The 18,949-nt window shown below is 40.0% G+C and overlaps 1 protein-coding gene across 1 annotated transcript in view; it reads left to right on the top strand.

Annotated features, from left to right (window-relative positions):
• Nucleotides 1–18,247, top strand: part of rttn (rotatin) — a 316,401-nt gene extending 298,154 nt beyond the window's left edge. Inside the window, exons 52-54 of the mRNA XM_067981445.1 lie at nt 15,487–15,577; nt 15,674–15,734; nt 17,104–18,247. Coding sequence (XP_067837546.1) covers nt 15,487–15,577; nt 15,674–15,734; nt 17,104–17,208 — 257 coding nt within the window. The 3' untranslated portion in view covers nt 17,209–18,247. The remainder of the gene's footprint in view (nt 1–15,486; nt 15,578–15,673; nt 15,735–17,103) is intronic.
• Nucleotides 18,248–18,949: the final 702 nt, after the last annotated feature.

Raw genomic sequence — 18,949 nt, 5'->3', positions numbered from 1 at the left:
GAGTCCCCGGCAGAGAGACATTCCTATCTCTAAAGTTTATAGGGTGGTATAGAATGTGTTACATCAGTGTGCTGACATGTGTTGGAGAAATGTAGCATACAAATGAAATTAGATTCCACTTTGTTTGAATGTAACACCTGATTTGTCAGGAAAGATCAAAATCTATTGTGCATAGCATAGGCAGGACATGTCAATATAGAAAAAAAGGAACATAGGAAGGAAGGAACATGGCAGTGGTTGAGCAGATATATCCCATAATAGCCATATGTGATATCAGCCATGGCTCAGTGGGTAGCACTCTCTGCTTCTGAGTTGAGGTTGTGGGTTCACAGTCCCACTCTAGAAACTTGAGCACAAAATCTAGGCTGATATTCCAGTGCAGTACTGATGGAGTGCTCTACTGTCGGAGGTGCTGTCTTTCAGATGAGACATTAAACTGAGGCCCCATCTGTCCTCTCAGGCAGACATAAAAGATCCCATGGCACTATTCGAAGAAGAGCAGGGGAGTTCTCCCCGGTGTCCTTGCCAATATTTATCCCTCAACCAATATCACTGAAAAACAGATTATCTGGTCATTATCACATTTTCAATGGTTACAAGAAAATAAGCCTATAAGAAGAAATGTACATAAAGAAAAGACTTGCATTTATATAGCGCCTTTCGCGACCTTAGGACGTCCCAAAACGCTTTACAGCCAATGAACAACTTTTTGAAGTGTAGTCACTGGTGTATTGTAGGAAACACGGCAGCCAATTTGCGCAGAGCAAGATCCCACAAAATATTTGACCTTTCATTTTGCTTTGATATAGTAAAGTGCTTTGTTGCAAAGATCACAAAATATTTTTTTAACATGTTTTTAATGTCAGTTTGCTATTCTCTACAAGATCCTATGGTATATTGTACATTGTTGCCTTTGTTTGAAAGTATTCAGGTCATCTGAGAGACGACTGGGTATATTTTATTTCCATTGACATAATTTGGGCTCAGTGATGCTTTACTTCAGAGGAAGTCTCATTCATAGAATCATAGAATGGTTACAGCACAGAAGGAGGGCCTGTGCCAGTTCTCTGCAAGAGCAATCCAGCTAGTCCCACTCCCCCGCCCTTTCCCCGTAGCTCTGCAATTTTTTTCCCTTCAAGTACTTATCCGATTCCCTTTTGAAAGCCACGATTGAATCTGCCTCCACCACCCCCTCAGGCCGTGCATTCCAGATTATAACCACTCGCTGCATAAAAAAGTTTCTCCTCATGTCGCCTTTGGTTCTTTTGCCAATCACCTTAAACCTGTGTCCTCTGGTTCTTGACCTTTCCGCAAATGGGAACAGTTTCTCTATTTACTCTGTCTAGACCCCTCATGATTTTGAATACCTCTATCAAATCTCTTAACCTTCTCTGCTCTAAGGAGAACAACCCCAGCTTAACAACCTCAATGAACCATTGTGTCTTCTGCTTTGCCCCCCTCTCAATATATAATTATTTGCTCTGGTCTGTAATTAAGCACACCATTGAAAATGTTATAGCATCCATAATGGGTGGGAAGCATAGAATTACATAGAATCTACAGCACAGAATCAGGCCATTAGATGCAACTGTTCTATGCCAGTGTTATATTCCACATGAGCCTCCTCCCACTCTAATTACCTCTTTCAACTCTGCTCCTGTGTCCCTCTATTCTTATCAAGCCTCCCCTTAAATGCATCTATGCTGTTCGCTTCAACCAGTCCATGTGGCAGCGAGTTCCATATTCTCACCACTCTCTGTCTAAAGAAATTCCTCCTAAATTCTTTATTTGATCTGTTAGTCTTATATTCATGAGCCCTTGGACTCACTCACAAGTGGAAACAGTTTCTCCACATCCACCCTATCGAATTCTTTCATCATTCTAAAGACCTCCATCAGGTGTCCTCTTAGTTTTCTCATTTCCAGAAAAAGAGCCCCAGCCTGCTCAGTCTTTCCTGATAGTTACATTCTCTTAATTCTGGTAACATCCTTATAAATCTTTTCTGTACTTTCTCCAAAGCTTCAATGTCATTGTTGTTGTATGGAGACCAGAACTGTTTACAGTAATCCAAGTGTGGAAGTGTAAAAAAAGGCAACATATAATTTTAAAAATAGGAGTAAATAGGGTATTTAGGAACTACTATTTCACAGAGAGTATAAGGCATAAAGGTTACCAGGGAACGCCATTGAAGCAAATAGTGTAAAAAAACAGAAAATGCTGGAAAAACACAATGCTATCTGCTTCAACTACTCCATGTGGCAGCAAGTTCCACTTTCCAGGCCTGTCAGCATCTGTAAAGGGAAAGATAAATTAATGTTTTGGATAGAGAACTTTCATCAGAACTGGAAAGACTGAAACGAAGAGAGTTTATTTATATGACTAATCAAAACAAAGAGGAGAAGGCAGAATAACAGGTAAAGGTTCAGAATACAGATATGCTATAAAAGAATAAGAGCGGAGGAAGGTTCAGGTAAGGATAAATTTATAAGTCTAAAGAGAAAAGCCAAGGCTGTAGAGCAGAGTTGCGATTTGGGTAAAAACAAGCAGAGTGTGTCAGGAAGGGACAGAGTGTTTAACAAAGGTAATAGAGCATTAGTGACTAAGATCACATCAGGGAAAAATAGAAAAAAGTTAAAATTAAAGGCATTAAATCTGAATGCACAAAGCATTCGTAACAAGATAGATGAATTAATGGCACGAATAGAGATGAATGGGTTTAATCTAGTAGCCATTACTGAGATGTGGTTGCGGGGTGACCAAGGTTGAGGACTAAATATTCCAGGGTACTGACATTTAGAAAAGATAGGCAAAATGGAAAAGGAATGGGGGTGGGGCAGCCCTGATAATAAAGGATGTAGTATCAATATGGGTGGAGCTAAGAAATAACAAGGGGCTGAAAACACTGGTGGGAGTAGTTTACAGGATCCCTAACAGTAGTTATAGTGTTGGACAGAGTACAAATCAGGAAATTAGAGGAGCATGTAACAAGGGTAATGCAATAATCATGGGGACTTTAATCTTCATATAGAATGGGCAAACCAAATTGGCAAAAGTACTTTGGAGGACGAGTTCATGGAATGCATTCGAAAGAGTTTCCTAGAACAATATGTCAAGGAACCAACTAGGGAACAGGTTATTTTAGATCTGGTATTGTGTAATGAGACAGGGTTAATTAGTAATCTTATAGTTGAGGATCTTCTGGGGTGGAGTGATCATAATATGATAGAATTTCATATTGAGTTTGAGCGTGATGTTAAGTCTGAAACTAGGGTTTTAATTTAAACAAAGCCAATTATGTAGGTATGAGGACCAAGTTGGCTAAAGTAGATTGGGGAATTAGATTAAAAGATATGACAGTAGATAAGCAATGGTGAACATTTAAAGAAATAATTCATAATATACATTCCCTTGAGGAATAAAATAAAAACGGGAAAAGTGATCCACCCGTGGCTAACGAGAGAAGTTAAAGATAGTATTAGACTAAAAGAAGATACTTACAATGTTGCCAAAAAGAGTAGTAAGCCTGAGGATTGGGAAGATTTTAGAAATCAGCAAAGGTGACCAAGAAATCAATAGAGGGAGAAAATTAAATATGAGAGTAAACTAACAAGAAATATAAAAACAGATTGTAAGAGTTTCTACAAGTATGTAAAAAGGAAGAGATTGGTGAAAGTAAACGTGGGTCTCTTAGAGGCAGAGACAGGAGAAATTATAATGAGAAATAAGGAAATGGCAGAAATTAAACAAATATTTTATATCTGTCTTCACAGTAGAAGACACAAAAAAAACGGAAATAGTGAGGAACCAAGGGTCTAATGACAGGGAGGAACTTAAAGTAGTTAAGAAAAAGTACTGGAGAAATTAATGGGACTAAAAGCCGACAAATCCCCTGGACCTGAGGTCTACACCCTAGGGTTTTTAAAGAGGTGGCTGCAGAGATAGTGGATGCATTGGTTTTGATCTTCCAGAATTCCCTAGATTCTAGAATGGTCCCATAGCTTTGAAGGTAGCAAATGTAACACCATTATTCAAGAAAGGAGGGAGAGAGAAAACAGGAAACTATAGGCCAGTTATCCTGTTATCAATAATAAAGAAAACGCTCAAGTCTATTATTACAGATGTAGTAACAGGGCACTTTGATACAATTAGGCAAAGTCAACATGGTTTTATGAAAGGGAAATCGTGTTTGATAAATCTATTAGAGTTTTTTGAAGGTGTAACTAGCAGGGTAGATAAGAGGAACCAGTGGATGTAGTATATTTGGATTTTCAAAAAGCATTCGATAAGTTGCCATACAAGGGGTTTTTACACAAGATTAAGGCACATGGGATTGGGGGTAATATATTAGCACAGATAGAGGATTGGTTAACGGACAGAAAACAGAGACTGGGAATAAACGGGTCATTCTCGGGTTGGCAGGTTGTAACTAGTGGGGTGCCGCCTCAGTGCTTGGGCCTCAGCTGTTTACAATACGTGAAATGACTTAGATGAAGGGACCGAGTGTAATGCATCCAAGTCTGCTGATGATATAAAGCTAGATGAGAAAGTAAGCTGTGAGGAGGACACAAAGTGTCTGCAAAGGGATATAGACAGGTTAAGTGAGTGGGCGAGAAGGTGGCAGATGGAGTATAACATGGGGAAATGTGAAATTATCCACTTTGGTAGGAAGAATAGAAAAGCAGAATATTTTTTAAAAGGTGAGAGACTAAGAAATGTTGGCATTCAGAGGGATTTGGGTGTCCTTGTACATGAATCACAGAAAGTTAACATGCAGATACAGCAAGCAATTAGGAAGGCAAATGGTATGTTAGCTTTTATTGCAAGGGAGTTGGAGTATAAGAGTAAGGAGGTCTTGCTACAATTATATAGGGCTCTGGTGAGACCACATCTGGAGTACTGTGTACAGTTTTGGTCTTCTTACCTAAGGAAGGATATACTTGCATTAGAAGGGGTGTAACGAAGGTTCAGTATATTGATTCCTGGGATGAGAGGGTTGTCCAGTGAGCAGAGATTGAGTAAAATGAGCCTATATTCTCTGGAGTTTAGAAGAATGAGATGTGATCCCATTGAAATGTATAAAATTCTTAGAGGGCTTGACAGGGTAGATGCTGAGAGGATGTTTCCCTAGGCTGGAGAGTCTAGAACTAGGGATCATAGTCTCAAGATAAGAGGTTGGCCATTTAGGACCGAGATGAGGAAAAATTTCTTCACTCAGAGGGTGATGAATCTTTGGAATTCTCTACCCCATAGGGCTGTGGATGCTCAGTCGTTGAGTATATTCAAGATTAAGATCAATAGATTTTTGGACACTAAGAGAATCAAGGGATATGAGGATAGGGCAGGAAAGTGGTGTTGAGATAGAAGATCAGCCATGATCTTATTGAATGGCGAAGCAGGCTCAAGGGGCTGTATGGCCTACTCCTGCTCCAATTTCTTATGTTCTAACTACTTTTACAAAGGGGCAGCTAATGGATTTAAAAGTCTGTGATCAGATTTTTACAAGGCTAGTGCTGGATGGTATATAAAGGTCATCTCAGTCAGGCTATGAAAAAGGATAAGGAAAAGGGTGTGTTAAACAGTTGCAGACATGGAATGGGGATGGGAGAAAGTTCAGGAAAAAGAGGGAAACAGCTAAAGTCTGTACTTGCTAAGTCAATGTTCAGGCCAGAGGACTGCAGAGTGTCAAGATGGAAAATGAGATACTGTTCCAGAAGTTTGTATTGAGCTTGATTATAACAGAGTATAAGGCTAAAGACGTAAACATTCGCGTGGGGATAGGAGGGGTAGTGGAGGTGATGAGCTACAGTGAGATCAGGATCAAACTCGTGGACAGAGCAGAGATAAGCAAACAGTCACAATTGCTTGGTTTCCGCAGTATAGAGGGTACTGCACTGTAGGCAGTGAATAGAGTGTATTAGATTGGAGAAAGTACTTATATATCTTTCTCACATGGAAAGAGTGTTCTGGGGCCTGGACAATGGTATGGGAATAAGCAAATGGGCACCTGCTAAAGTTGTTTGGGAATGTGTTCGTGGAAGAACGGTCAGAAGTGTGGGTGATGAAAGAAAATAGTATAATAAGAGTTTAAGAAACAGCTAGTTGTGTTTCTGGAGAAAAAGATGATACAGGGTTATGGCGAGAAGATGGGTGGGTGGGGTTGAGATCAATGGAAGAGGGGGCGGGATTGCTGGTTCAAATGATCTTTTCCTGTTCCTAAGTTCTCCTACATTTCTGTACAAATTTTTAAATTGCAGTCCAAGTTTCGTAAGGGAGCCGATAAATAACAGTGGAAAACTTTTACAAAATCATCATTCTATTATGAAGCTCTGTAAATCATAGCATCATACAAGAATAGCATATAGCTTGTGGTCAGCACACTATAAACTAAATATACTAGTGCATGTGACAACTAACCAGTTAATAATGCAGTGATGCTCGCTTAACGGAAAAAGAATACTTTACATTTCAATATTAAATTTTGATTTTATAAACTAACAATCTCTAATGGCACAAACTGTTGTGCGAACATTTTCCTGCTTTTGAGTATTGTTGCAGAAACCTCAGTTAAGATTCGATCTTGCTTAAGTTAAACCCTTATTTGGCAAATATAAATTGATGAAGAGGGCTTCACCAATATACAAGTGCTCTAGTCAAAATGATATGTTTTGTCCAGTCATTAGCCAACGCCTGAAAAATGTGCACCACTTTGTTCGGACTATTACTTGGATAAATATGTGGGACCTCACTCAAGCAGAATAGTGGTGTCTGCTGTCAGAATTGCTGAGAATTTCCTCAGGGGTTGTTCTGATCAGCCACCGTCACTTCAGTGCTAGCTTATGGAACCCCTGAGGAAATTCTCAAAACAACGGCATAATGCTGTCTTTCCACGCAGAAGACACCGGAGATTTGGGCATAAGTGACTTATGCTACACCTGATTTTCCTCTATCTCGTACGCTGATTCTGTGAAACCTCCACCGAAACCCTCTGCCGCTCATTAACATAGCTCCGCCCCCACAAAAAAGTGCAGCTCACCTGTATTTCCTGAACTGGTGCCAATTCTGAACGTGCTATAAATTTACACCTAAAATCAAAGTGTTTTTTGAAGCGTTTTAAAAAAAAACGCACTGAAACGTACAGTGCATTTCCTGTATCTTTAAATGCATCTTTATGGCATCAGAATGATTTGTATAAAAAATTTAAAAACTTCCGCAATTGTATTTTCTTACGCATGCTGTGCCTAATGTGCGTAAATGATGGTTTGATGGCTTCAACCTATAACTTAAAGAAGGAATATGACGTAATTTCAGTGCTTTCCTCGGGCCCCTGTTGTTTATGCTGATTTCTGCGGTTTTTACATTCCATCGTATGCTGATGAGATTCTCAGCAAATTTCGGTGTAACGCGCTATGGGAAGTTTGGCATAAATTTTGGCGTAACTGGCCATTTCAGGAAATTCTGGGCCATAGGTGTTCTGTTTCAAGCAGTGAATTGACAAGTCTGGCTGAGGATGGCACAGGCTGCTATGTCCTCATGGCAGAGCACTGACAGGAGTGAGGCCCAGTGAAAGTTCATGTCAGAGAAGTTACTAACTGGATGTAGGCTGGAGTATTAACCCTGAGGAAGGAGAAAATTAATCCTGTAGAACTACTACTGAAACCAAACTGGAAATGAGAATGGTTTCAGCCTATCAGTCCAATATGTGAGTCATATTCTGAAATATGAACAGGGACCTCTTGTTCAACGCAGGACAACACTGCTTTGGTCATCGGATCGTACCAGCAACTTTAGGAGTAGGAATCAGCTTTGGATAGGTCACACACCATGTGTGAGGAGCTCGCAGAGTTTTTACATCTTGAAGACTGAGACTATCCACTCAGCTGCCTTGGTCTCCTCCTCCTCACCCCTGACCCTCCCTCCGCCCCCTCCCTTCCCCAAGCCCTAACCACATATCACTCGACAGTTTCCACCCCTCGCCCTTGTCAGGCTCATCTCCGTTAGGTTTTTTTCTACACCCTTGAACCTCTCCTAACCCAATTCCTGAGCACACAACTATCTTTTCTGGGCTCAACACATTGAATATCCAAGTTCTTATTTATAAGTCCCTCCTCAAGTCCATCCTTACCTCTGCAACCTCCCCAGTCCTATGTACTAGCATGCGGCCATCACTCTTCAGACTCTGGTCTCCTTTGCATCTCTCCCTCCCTCTGTTCCACCTTTGGTGCCAGAACCTTCAGCTTCTCGGCCCTGCTATCTTCCCAACTTCAAAAGCATTTTCAATCCCAACCTTTTAGCCATGCCTTTGGTCACCTCCCCTAATTTTCCTTCTACTACTCAGCTTCTGTTTTTGCCTCTATGAAGTGTCTTGCGACACTTACGATATTATAGGTGCTATATAAATGCAAGTTGTTATTATTACTAAAGCTACATAACATTTAGCCATAATCACACTGAGGGAAAAATTGGATAAGGGTCCGTTCTGGGCGATGTTATGTGCAAACACTCCACGCCCGACGGACCATGGGCAGGCAAGACGCAAATTTGGACCCAAGGGAGCACTTACCTGCAATTGGTGTTCCTTTCCAGGCCTTGCATGTGGAATTGATGCAATTTGCACTTTCCACCACCAGAGGGAGCTCCATCTCTTAAAGGGAGGATGTTTCTTAGAAATCTCTTAAAGGTAGCTTGTACTTGTTATTTGCTGAAAATAACAGTCTACTGTGTGCATGGAGTCTGAACAGAGATTAGACATCACACACGTAAAACACAGATGCAGATCCCATGCCTATGTTTACACACTGATGAGTTATGTTAAAACATTGAATAAAGGTTGCGCACTACTAAATCCCACATCCTCCAATCTGCACGCCAGACCTCACCAATCTGCTGATCTGAGTTGGTACCAGGCCTGCGAGAGTGCATGCAGCAAGGTTCTCTGCTGATGCACTAGAGACCTTGGTGCAAGAGGTGGACAGAAGGAGCGACATCCTATATCCGCAGTGGGGGAGCAAGAGGCCCTCCAGACATATACTCAAAAGGCAGTGGGAGGCAGCGGGGGATGAAGTCAATGCCAGGCGCACAGCATCATGAACATGGATGCAGTGCAGGAAAAAGTTCAATGCTTTGACACGAGTGCTCAAGATGAGTGAGGTCAACTGTCAAGTGGCGTCTCCTACCAACTGCACCACACACTACACCCCCCATCACCCACATACCAACAAACTCTTTCCATCAGTACTCAACTCTTTCAATCAGATGCTTCCTCTCACCCTTACACATTACCACTGTTTCAAGCCGCCCTCCCACAATTCACAGGCCATACACACCATACACACTGGCAGCTATTCAATCATGACAGGCACATCACCCAGGCACACGTCCCGCTTTCTTGCAGGAGAAGGTGGCGCATATCAAGAGGCAGCCAGTGGCCGTGGCATTTAGCCCCTCGAGCCTGTTCCACCATTCAATGAGATCATGGTGGACCTGTGACCTAACTCCATATACCCGCCTTAGCCCCATATCCCTTAATACCCTTGGTTCACAGAAATCTATCAATCTCAGATTTAACATTCACAAGTGAGCTAGCATCAACTGCCATCTGCAGAAGAGCGTTCCAAACGTCTCCCACTCTTTGCGTGTAGAAGCATTTCCTAACTTCATTCCTTCACGCCCTGGGTCTAAATGTTAGGCTATGTCCCCGCGTCCTAGTATTCAAGTCTAGGAGACCTCCGAAAACAGTTACAGAGGCAATAATCCAGCCACTAACCTGTAAATAGTGCCAGTGGGGCGGGGGGGGGGGGGGGGGGGCGTCCTCCAGGCACTCTAAGATATGTTCAGATGGTTGGGGTTAAGACTGTGCGTTGAGTTGAACGTTAAGTCCCAAAATGGGGTCTATCACTTTAAATCAGTGTTGCACACTGATTGAAGCCATTTTCTCCCTACTTTACATGATTCCAGCGTTCGTTATCTGCACCTGCGCAAACTCCTATACCAAGATGGCGTTCAGCACACCACGCAGGAAACGTGCATGCGCATCCAAGACGCCATCTTGGATGATGGAGAGGCTGTGTAGCACCGAAATAACGGGCTCTACACGGCCCAATTTAGCACCTACTGTGTTTCCCCAGTTTGGCACATTTACAGGTAACAACCTATGTACAAACTGTGTCATCTACAAAAGTTATTTTTTTTGCATTGTGACTAGTTGGTTTGAACATGTCTCTATTGATATGTGGGACCAGTTTAGCCTAAATCATAAGACTATTATATGAATCACAACATTTTTGGCTCTAATATATGAATGAGGCTTCATCTTTTCATTCCATGTATGAAGATATCTTGAGTGTAGTCTTTCCCCTCGGGGCTCTTTGTCACTATTTTCGTGTTTATTGTGAGTCATTTTGAAATTAGCCATAACAACCTTTTCAATTGTAAACAATTTTACAACACCAAGTTATAGTCCAGCAATTTTATTTTAAATTCACAAGCTTTCGGAGGCTTCCTCCTTCGTCAGGTGAACAATGTGAAACGATAGACAGCTCTACACAGGGGCATGTCTGTGTCATTGCTGAATCCATTGAATATAAAAATATGACTGAAAATATATGAAGTCCAATATTAATAATTACAAACATGCGACTTTTTCACATCGTTCACCTGACGAAGGAGGAAGCCTCCGAAAGCTTGTGAATTTAAAATAAAATTGCTGGACTATAACTTGGTGTTGTAAAATTGTTTACAATTGTCAACCCCAGTCCATCACCGGCATCTCCACATCATAACCTTTTCAATGACAGCTAACACAGAATGGGATATAATTAACCAGGAAAACTTCAAATGTTATTTTGGTTGCCTGCTTTTTAATGTGATTCAGAGAAGTTTTGAACTTGGTGGCAACAGAATTCAGAAAAGTAGGGGTTAAAAGTAGTTACTCAGACTGGCAAAAGCTGGGAAGTGGTGTTCCAAAAGATTGGTGCTGGGACCACTGTTGTTCACTATTTACATAAACGATTTGGACTCGGAAATTAGAAGTACAATTAAAAAATTTGCGGATGACACCAAATTGCGGGGCATAGTTAATACTGAGGAGGACTGCGACAAAATAGGGGAAGACATTAATAAACTTGCAGAATGGGTGTGTAATTCGCAAATGAATTTCAATATAGGTAAGTGTGAGGTGGTGAATTTTGGTAGGAAGAATAAGGAGGCCACATACTGCTTGGAAAATATGATCTAAATGGGGTAGAGGAGCAGAGGGATCTGGGGGTACAGATATACAAATCACTAAAAGTTGCGACGCAGGTTAATAAGGCCATAAAAAAAAGCAAACCAAGCACCGGGGTTCATTTTTAGAGGGATGGAATTGAATTTAAACTTCAATAGAACCTTGGTTAGACCACACTTGGAGGACTGTGAACAGTTCTGGTCTCCATATTATAAAATGGATATAGAGGCACTGGAGAAGGTGCAAAAAAGATTTACTGGGATGATACCAGAACTGAGAGGTTATACCTATCAGGAAAGATTGAACAGGTTAGGACTCTTTCCTCTAGAAAAGAGAAGACTGAGGGGTGACCTGATTGAGGTGTTTAAGATTATGAAAGGGTTTGATAGGATAGACGTAGAGAAGATGTTTCCACTTGTGGGGTAGACCAGAACTAGGGGCCATAAATATAAGATAGTCACTAATAAATCCAATAGGAAATTCAGGAGAAACTTGTATACTCAGAGAGTGGTTAAAATGTGGAACTCACTACCACAAGGAGTATTTGAGGCAACTAGAATAGATGCATTTAAGGGGAAGTTTGATAAACTCATGAGGGAGAAAGGAATAGAAGGATATGTTGATGGAGTTGGATGAAGAAGAGTGGGAGGAGACTCGTGTGGCGCATAAATACTGGCATGGACCTGCTGGGCCAAATGGCCTGTTTCGGTGCTGCACATTCTATGTAATTCTATGTAACTTAAGCTAACTACCTAAAACAAAATATAAAGGATTGAATTTTTAGGATAAAGCTATCTAGAATCAACTAAATCATTTGCAAAATTGCTGCATTTTCTTGGCCAAGATCCATAATCCCTTTAAGAATCATGCCAACTTTTTGGAGGACAGTGGATGGATCTGAAGTTATATCATGTCTCATTGTTTCTAACCCCACAACTGAATCAAGTTACTTCAGTACCTTATAGATAGAAATAACAGCTCTGTACTTGGAAATATTCACGTTATTTTAAATTCTCTGATCATATAATATGTGTACATATTAGTGTGGTCTCCACTCAACACCTCCCTCAGCAGCATGGCTGAGATTTGGTCCTCACCTTAAATAAACTGTGATCCACTCCCTCCATGGTATATTTTTAATCATTTCTTGCATTGACTACATTTCTTGCATTGCACTTCGCCTCATGGTCAGCAAATGTCAGACTGGAAAAATAATGCAATTACCTCGCCCAACAAATTTTCCATCTATGGGTTCCTGTGGGTGTAAGGCTTAAAGACCTTGATGCAGTACATTGGAGCCCCATTGAGTGGAGTCACAAAGTGGGAAAACACAAGTCCATTTCCACTCCCCCACACTCCATTAGGTTCTCAATTTTAATGGAGAGGCTAGCCATAGAATCATACATCACAAAAGAAGGCCATTCAGCCCATCGTGCCTGTGCCAGCACTTTGAAAGAGCTATCTAATTAGTTCCTTTCCCCTGCTCTTTCCCCATAGTCCTGCATATTTTCCTTTTCAAGTATATATCCAATTCCCTTTTGAAAGTTACTATTAAATCTGCTTCAACCACACTTTCAGGCAATGCATTCCAGATCATCGTAACAGACTGCGTAAAAAAAAACTCATCTCCCTTCTGGTTCTTTTGCCAATTACCTTAAATCTGTGTCCTCAACCCTCCTGCCAGTGGAAAGAGTTTCTCCTTATTTACTTTATCAAAATCCATCCACCAACGAAGGGAAAGCTGAAAGACAAATCATTGCTGGGCCAATGTTGGTTGCCTCTGAATGGCTCACTGAAGAGTGGCAGTGATGGAGGTGTTGGAGCAATTATCTGCTCACCATCTTGGATGCAGGAAGTACACCATGACCCAGCCAGACATGTACAGGAAAAAAATACGAAGCTTGGGTTAGACAAAGGAATATGTACTAGGGTCCCCCCTCCTCCCCCAGATTCTCCGACTCTTGATCCCTGCAAGTGTGGCTCTCCAGTGGGAATGCAGGATCTCGGAATTACCCCTAGAATGATTTTTCCCCTTTGCAAAAAAAACTGTCTGAAGCTATTCAAATCTGTGTGCACTATCTATTTAAATGGGAGTCATGATGTGGAGATGCCGGTGATGGACTGGGGTTGACAATTGTAAACAATTTTACAACACCAAGTTATAGTCCAGCAATTTTATTTGTGAAAAGCTTGTGAATTTAAAATAAAATTGCTGGACTATAACTTGGTGTTGTAAAATTGTTTACAATTATTTAAATGGGGAAATGGTGGGGAAAACTTTTAGAGACAAATTCAATTGGCACTTGAAAAAGTATGGTCTAATAAATGAAAGTCAGCACCGATTTGTTAAAGGAAAATCATGGTTGACTAACTTGATTGAATTCTTTGATGAAGTAACGGAGACGGTTGATGAGGGTAGTGCGGTTGATGTTGTGTATATGGACTTTGAAAAGGCATGTGATAAAGTGCCACATAATAGACTTGTTAGCAAAATTAAAGCCCAAGGGACAGTGGCTGCGTGGATACAAAATTGGCTGAGGGACAGAAAGCAGAGAGTTGTGATAAACATTTGTTTTTCAGACTGGGGGGAAGTATACAGTGGTGTTCCCCAGCGGTCAGTATTAGGACCACTGCTCTTTTTGATATATATTAATGACCTGGACTTGGGTATAGAGGGTATAATTTCAAAGCTTGCAGATGTCATGAAACTCGGAAATGTGTAGTAAACGATGTGGAGGATAGTAACAGACTTCAGGAGGACAGAGACAGACTGGTGAAATGGGCAGACACACGGTAGATGAAATTTAACGCAGAGAAGTGTGAAGTGATGCATTTTGATAGGAAGAATGAGAAAAGGCAATATAAACTAAATGGTATCATTTTAAAGGGGGTTCAGGGACAGAGAGACCTGGGGGTGAACATACACAAATCTTTGAAGGTGGTAGGACAAGTTGAGAAGGCTGTTAACAAAAGCGTATGTAATCCTGGGCTTATTAATAGAGTATAAAAGCAAGGAAGTTATGCTAAACCTTTATAAAACATTGGTTAGGCCTCAGCTAGATATTGTGTTCAATTCTGGGCACCACACTTTAGGAAGGATGTCAAGGCCTTAGAGAGCGTGCAGAAGAGATTTACTAAAATGGTGCCAGTGATGAAGGACTTCAGTTATGTGGAGAGACTGGAGAAGCTGGGGTTGTTCTCCTTAGAACAGAGAAGGTTAAGGGGAGATTTGATAGAGGTATTCAAAATCATGAATGGTTTGACAGAGTAAGTAAGGAGAAACTGATTCCCATTGGAGAAGGGTCGGTAACCAGAGGACACAGATTTAACGTGATCGGCAAAAAAGCCAGAGGGGACACGAGGAAACATTTTTTTATGCAGTGAGTCGTAATGATCTGGAATGCACTGCCTGAAAGGGTGATGGAAGCAGATTCAATTGTAACTTTCAAAAGGGATACCTGAAGGGGAATAATTTACAGGGCTATGGGTAAAGAGCAGGGGAGTGGGACTAATTGGATAGCTCTTTCAAAGAGCCGGCACAGGCACGATGGGCTGAATGGTCTCCTACTAAGATACGATGAAATCATTTTAGAAAATGTTTCAAACAAAAGCTATAGCTGACTCCTGTTACTGTCAGGACCGGGATACAGCAAATGAGCAAAGTGCATCTTTTTAAGGGGAAAAAAAGACTAAAGCATTGCAATGGAAGAAAAGGGGAATGACTTTAAGAGATTGTTATGCATCCATTGTTCTGAAGGACAAAGTTTAGGAAGGCCTTTACATTTGCTCATCTGTATTCTTAGGCTATTTGCATGTTAATTATTCACCTGAAATATTGATAAATCTTTGTGCTTACTAAAGGGAAAGAAGTTCATTGTTTGCACCCAGTCTCAACAGTAAGCACTCCCAGAACTGTATAGCACAGCCCTATGCAAAGTAAAGTTCAGGGATACTGACTTGTGTCTATCCCTTTGAGAAATGACCCAATTGTATACCAATGTACCCTGCCACAAGACCACTTATGCAATAACTTTTGAACTATGACAATTTAATTGTTGCTATAAGAGGTGGAAAACCAAAGCAAGTGAGCACAGTTACTTTTATACACTAAAAAGCTCAGAATGGTTCACAGCTCAAAACATTAGCAAGGCACAGATATCTTTGCAGCAAATATAATCGCATGGCATTTATCAAGTAATACCCTCCAACATTTTCTTTTTAGTTAATATGTTACGTGCTAATATTTTTTTCTTGTTCTGTTACAGACTTAACAAAGTTCCTGATTATTATTGGTGCGGTTGTTTTTGGAGCCCTTTTATTGGTAATCAGTGTTGTTACCATTATATGTGTTAGGAGGTATGTATTATGTGATTTACATAAATTGTGTATAGTAAATAGATTAGTGAAATAATTAATCTTTGTTATACTAATGTGCATTATTCTTTTCCTCAGGAGAAAGAAACGGAGAAAGAACAAAAACCAGTTAAAAAAGAATAACACTGAAAGAAATCATGTAAGACAATCTTTGTTACAATTAACATGATTATTACATTAATTGCTGTTAATGCAAATCTAATGATGGGTCACATCAACTTAGAATTAGCATGTATCCTGTAAGACCGTTTCAGTTCCAGTCCCTCGATGGGTTCAAAGATGACAAAACACCTCAGCTATTGGCAGGGGCTCCAACCTGTTCCCCTTCTCTTCCAATCCAGTCCTGTCTGCCACACCCATCCATGGGAATTGGAAAGAATCCCATTAGTGCAATTAGAGTGAGACTTCTTGTAAGATTGGGGTAGAGCATACTGTTCCTTGAATGAGGTCAAAACATTCATCATTTTTTTTTAAAGGATTCTTTTTCCAGTTAATATGCGATCATGTGGCCTTGAATGTGAGTTGTAAAAGATAATGAGGAGGTAATTTAATCCAAGGGTCAGATGATATCTGATAAAGGGCAATGAATGTTTAATATATGTAATAAACAGTAGTGACAGTGGCCAGTCCCTTTGATTTTGTGAGCGTCTTTCTCAAAGTAATGGAGCATGGTATCCTGGCCAATATTTATCCCTCAACCAACATCAAAAACAGATTATTTGGGCATTACCTCATTGCTGTTTGTGGGACCTTGCTGCGCACAAAATGGCTGCTGCATTTCCTACATTTCAACAATGACTACACTTCAAAAGAGCTTTATTGGCTGTAAAGTGCTTTGGGACATTCTGAGGTCATGAAAGACACTATATAAATGCAAGTCTTTCTAATAGCTCAGCTGGTCAACGCAGTGAGTAAATGAGCCATATAAGTCAGGACAGTTGTATATCCACACTCTGCTCTGTGCTGAGTAGCTGGGATGGTGGTAGAAGTGTTCAATTTTGACCTCAACACTTCTAAGGTAGGGGGACAAAATCATCCAGGCTCCCCACTCCTAATTGTTTTCTAGAAACTCCTCCTGGCAATGTGCATGTGTGAACGATAAGTGAGGACAGAATTGGGTTTGATATAGTGACATTGAAATTAATAAACAACCAATTACCTACTCATCCAGTTATTCTCTGAACTGCTTGGACAAAATGTTGACAGATTGTCCTGACAAATTATCAATTTTTTAATTGTCATTATTACTGTAATAAATTCTCCTCTCAGAAAAGATTAAACCAAGTAAAGCGGGGTAATCGGATTAAAACCCAAACTTGACATTGTCTCACCATGACTTTATGATTTGACTTGTCTTCTCAGCCTCTTTTGTCAAACATGCTGATGTTCTTTGCAATGGGTATCAACCCTTTATCTAGTTTATTCATCCATTTAAAAGAAAAATTCTGGTAGAGTTTAATGATTGTTGCTGTCTGTAATACAATTCTAATAGCACTCTTTATGAACAGCAAAGAAGAGCCAATCAAAACAGCTACTCAAATCCTGACGTCTATGACCGAGCAAATTTGAGGGCTATGGAGTATCAGGAAGAATCTATTTATGCTAACTTGTAGGAGATGACGCAGTTAAGCTGACCAAGGACCTATCATTAACTTCACTAGTAGATCTGGACAGATCTTCATCACCATGAACTGTTCCCATGTTTCTGCTTTAATTTTCTTCAGTAACGAGGTGCCTGTCAGATTCATTCTATCTCAAAACTAAACAGTGAACGTTATTGTAATCCTGGAACAGGATGGAGCAAAAAATAATTTGTTTTTTCTTCTTTCAACTTCTAAAAATGTTCTATTTGTTTTTTCGCTAAGTGCTATTTGACCATGTATCAAACATTTAACCAGTAAATGTAATAATGTTTGGGTGACAACATCTGTATTTTTCTATACTTGACAACTCAGAATTTACAGTGTTCTGAAAATATTATCTTAGCAATATAAATAAAGAAAAAAAAATCTGTTTCTGAGAAACTAAACCAGTCCTTTAGTCCTTGAAGAGTTTCAGATATAATTCAAAACTTGGCTTCAGGCTTTATAGGAATTTTATTTTTGTAAGTTTCATTAACACTTTGTTATTTGGATTGTGTCTAAATGTATTTTGAGAGGAGGCTGGTGAAATTAAGGGTTATCGTGTTACTTTAGAACAGGCCAAAGTGCCAAAAACAGTGATTTTGACCAGATTGTGGGAGGCTATCAGCACACCACCGTATTGTTTACTGCCAGCTTATTCGTTCACATCAGAAATATTTAATTTGCAAGCCAAAAATTCTTCTTGACTTTCTATAGAGTCAGCCAGGTGAAAATATTTGTTCTACTTTCAAGCAGCTTCATTTGGCTTGTTTCTAAGACCGCATGCTAACACCTTGCTTATAAACATCCTTAATTGGGCAAAGCCACAGAGTGTTGACTAACTTTACAATGGTAGGCAACTGTAGTTGAGAAATGGAAGTCTGAAGGCGATTCTTTTACTTCTACTTGATGTGTTAAAGACAATTGTGAACCATTTACACATACAGTAATGAACCTGCTTTTCTGTAGTTAATTGTATAAAATGCAACAAGTATCATTGTGTGTGAAATAAAAAAAACACAAATCAAAACCCAGTTTGATAAGCCAATAATTTATTTCCATGAGCAGTCGCGCAGAACCATAAATTACAACGTAAAAATAACATCATCGGAAAACCATACTCTGAAATACATTGTGAAGCATGAGATAGAGGACAGTAGATAATGATGACTAAGGTACAGATTTCGTTTAGAGACAGATATATAGGCCAGTCTGACGAAGTTGGTTAGAAATTGGTATCTCATTTTCATCAGATTGTTCCTTTTCATTAAGTGCATGAGACAAATAACAAAAAAAAACTAAAAATGGAACTGGAGATCAGTGTTATTTTACTCTGCTGTTTTCATACAATACTAACTGCTAGTTATGATACTCACCTATGCAGTTTCAGAGTGTGAACTGATATTTTCACACCCATCATAACATTGGTAACACCTTTAAGGGGCAGCATTGCCATACTAGGGAGTTTCTAGGCAGGTACTCAATTTCTGGAATAACCTACTCTTAAAGCTTTGCTACAACAAAACTCCATCGGCTGCTGCTTGAGGTACAACAATACTTGATCTACACATCATAACATTTTGCAAGATGGTTTTCACATTTTTACCATAGTTTTGTAGCACTAGATGCAATCAGGAATGCAGTGTTGCTTTGCTGATTGCACTAAACTCAGTTTACAACCATACTAAAATGTCTTACAAGACATGTTGCCACGGTGACAGTAGGTCTTTAA

This window comes from Heptranchias perlo, chromosome 3, assembly GCF_035084215.1.
Source record: "Heptranchias perlo isolate sHepPer1 chromosome 3, sHepPer1.hap1, whole genome shotgun sequence".
NCBI lineage: Eukaryota > Metazoa > Chordata > Chondrichthyes > Hexanchiformes > Hexanchidae > Heptranchias > Heptranchias perlo.
The sequence above is the reverse complement of the archived record's forward strand: the minus strand, read 5'-3'. Positions and strand labels throughout refer to the sequence as shown.